This window comes from Anarrhichthys ocellatus, unplaced genomic scaffold, assembly GCF_004355925.1.
Source record: "Anarrhichthys ocellatus isolate YVR2014 unplaced genomic scaffold, GSC_Weel_1.0 scaffold2852, whole genome shotgun sequence".
NCBI classification, from domain to species: Eukaryota; Metazoa; Chordata; class Actinopteri; order Perciformes; family Anarhichadidae; genus Anarrhichthys; species Anarrhichthys ocellatus.
In genome coordinates, this window is record NW_022282826.1 from 4,517 (window position 1) to 6,710 (window position 2,194).

A 2,194-nucleotide genomic window follows, 5' to 3' on the forward strand; every position below is an offset into this window, starting at 1 on the left:
TTGTTGCTGCTAAGGGTGGCCCAACCAGTTATTAGGTTTAGGGGGCAATCACTTTTTCACACAGGGCCATGTAGGTTTGGATTTTTTTTCCCCCTTAATAATAAAAACCTTCATTTAAAAACTGCATTTTGTGTTTACTTGTGTTATCTTTGTCTAATATTTAAATTTGTTTGATGATCTGAAACATTTAAGTGTGACAAACATGCAACAAAATAAGAAATCAGGAAGGGGGCAAACACTTTTTCACACAACTGTATATATATATATATATATATATATATATATATAAAATATTTTTTCTTGGGTGTTTTGCTTGAACCAAATCCTGTAATTTCCAATTTATCTATATTCTGGAGCATGTTACATCTAATGCTGTGATCTTGGTAAAAATGTATCTAATCATTTGTTCATTCATGTTTGAAAACTTTAAACCACATTTTTATTATGATATAAATATGCAGAAAGACAATAAACAATAGTGTTGAATGTGTCACAGCATGTGTCCGTTTCTGTTCATCTGTAACCATAGAAATAAAATATATGTTTACCTGGGATAGTAGGCCGCGTAGTTCATGTATAGCTGAGCTGAGGCGGGGTAGTAGGCATGTCCTGGTGGTAAGGGTCGTGGCGCCAGCAACATCTGACCAACGGGAGGGTAGAGGGCAGCAGCTGCCTCTGCAGACATGACAGGTGGAGCAGGGGCGAAGGAGTAGGATGGTGGAGATAAACCTGGAGAAGAGAGGACAGAAGGAAAGACAAAATACTTACAAAAAGACAAAACCTAACAGACATAGAGAGTCATGATGGTGAAGTGTGGTCATTGTTTGTTTCTGACAGAGGCGCTCATGCAAATGTACAAACAATGACCATCATTACTCAGCACCCGTGTCTGCCTGACATGTTCTTCTCAAGAATCATAAAAACGTCTCATCATGTCCTCACTACCAACCAAACATGTCTTGCTTTGAATCCCTGTGTTGTATACTTTCCCTCGTGTTATTATCTGATCATTTCATATCAAAACAATTGACAAACATTAGTCCTCTTTTGGAAAATGAGGGGAGCGCACCAGTGCACATTTATGGTGAAGGACTACAGACACGGAGAACAAAGCACATTTCTACGCACCAACGTTCAGCTCTGCCCACCTTCCCAACAGCTCCACTGATTGGACAAGCACAGGCACACCTGTGGTGCGCCGGTCTGCTGAGGCCAAATCCCACAACCACCACTACCAATCTGATAAGGCCGGAGAGTTGTAAGCCGTTTTGACATATTATAGACTAGTTGTCTTGCTTACACTTTTCCAACCCTATTAGAACTTTATGACCAAGCAGTGGTAAAGTGGAAAAATTAAGAATGAGTCCCAAACATGCCGCTGACAATCAACTACAATCAGAATGTGTGAACACAGGTGAAAGGGTAGAATAAACAGTTAACATGTGGGGTTTCTCAGTGCATGCAGATGGGTAATTGAAATCACAATAAATTACAAAGAGGTACCACACACACACACACACACACACACACACACACGCGCACCTGGTCAGATCAGATGTCCCCTCCCTCCCACAGTACTAGATTGGAGAAAACCCAGAAACCCTGCCCCTCACGGCAGGAGCCCACCTACCCTGCAGTCCCGAAGCACCCCCAGCTCCCAGCAGCACTTACGTCTGGACTTACATGGCGGCGGACTGAGCCCTGTCCCATTCCTGCTCCGGATGTGTGCATGTGTATGTGTGTGTGAGAGCGAGCCTCCCATCAGCACCAGGCCCATCTCCTCTGTGCTGCAGGGGAACACCTCCACGTAGCGGCTGTTGGCCCCGCGCTGGCTGGACATGACATGCTTGTGGAGCTGCTGTGAGGCCTGAATAGCCCGCTCTGCTGAGGTCAGCTGGATGAAGCAGTCACCTGATGGACGAGCCTGGAAACAGAGACAGTGAGAAATTACTCTGCAGCTTTGTGTCAGAAAGCATGCAAGTCCATGGGTGTGTCAGTGCGGTTATTGCCTGTACCTGCTGGTTGAGGACCATGTGCACGCCATGTGGTCTGATATCGTGCGTAAACTCGCCCAGGAAGGTGAGAATGTCCTCTATGCTCGCTGTGTATGGCAGCCCCCTCAGCCTCAGGCAGTCCCGCATACTACCAGGAGGGGGCAGGAGAGACAATTGGGGCAGCATTGACACCAGGGGGG

General features: G+C 45.6%; 1 protein-coding gene across 2 annotated transcripts; it reads right to left on the reverse strand.

Annotated features, from left to right (window-relative positions):
* Positions 1-351: 351 nt before the first annotated feature.
* LOC116378593 (epithelial splicing regulatory protein 1-like) lies at positions 352-2,188 on the reverse strand. Of its 2 annotated transcripts, none has more exons than XM_031840487.1 (3): positions 2,016-2,188; positions 1,684-1,924; positions 352-729 (listed from the first exon to the last, which is right to left on the reverse strand). In XM_031840487.1, the coding sequence occupies exons 1-3, from the start codon at positions 2,178-2,180 to the stop codon at positions 545-547; spliced, it is 591 nt and encodes a 196-aa protein (XP_031696347.1). In that variant the 5' UTR covers positions 2,181-2,188; the 3' UTR covers positions 352-544. The 2 variants fall into 2 exon arrangements, with proteins under 2 accessions (XP_031696347.1, XP_031696346.1); XM_031840486.1 differs by having other exon boundaries at positions 1,672-1,924.
* Between the last annotated feature and the right edge of the window lie 6 nt (positions 2,189-2,194).

Bases quoted from the DNA above. Each gene is read 5' to 3' on its own strand.
- LOC116378593 (XM_031840486.1), bottom strand. From the start codon at position 2,180: ATGCTGCCCCAATTGTCTCTCCTGCCCCCTCCTGGTAGTATGCGGGAC. The intron at 1,925-2,015 runs GTACAGGCAATA...CTCTGTTTCCAG, and splicing joins ACATGGTCCTCAACCAGCAG to GCTCGTCCATCAGGTGACTG. The intron at 730-1,671 runs GTAAGTGCTGCT...TCTCTTCTCCAG, and splicing joins GCCGCCATGTAAGTCCAGAC to GTTTATCTCCACCATCCTAC.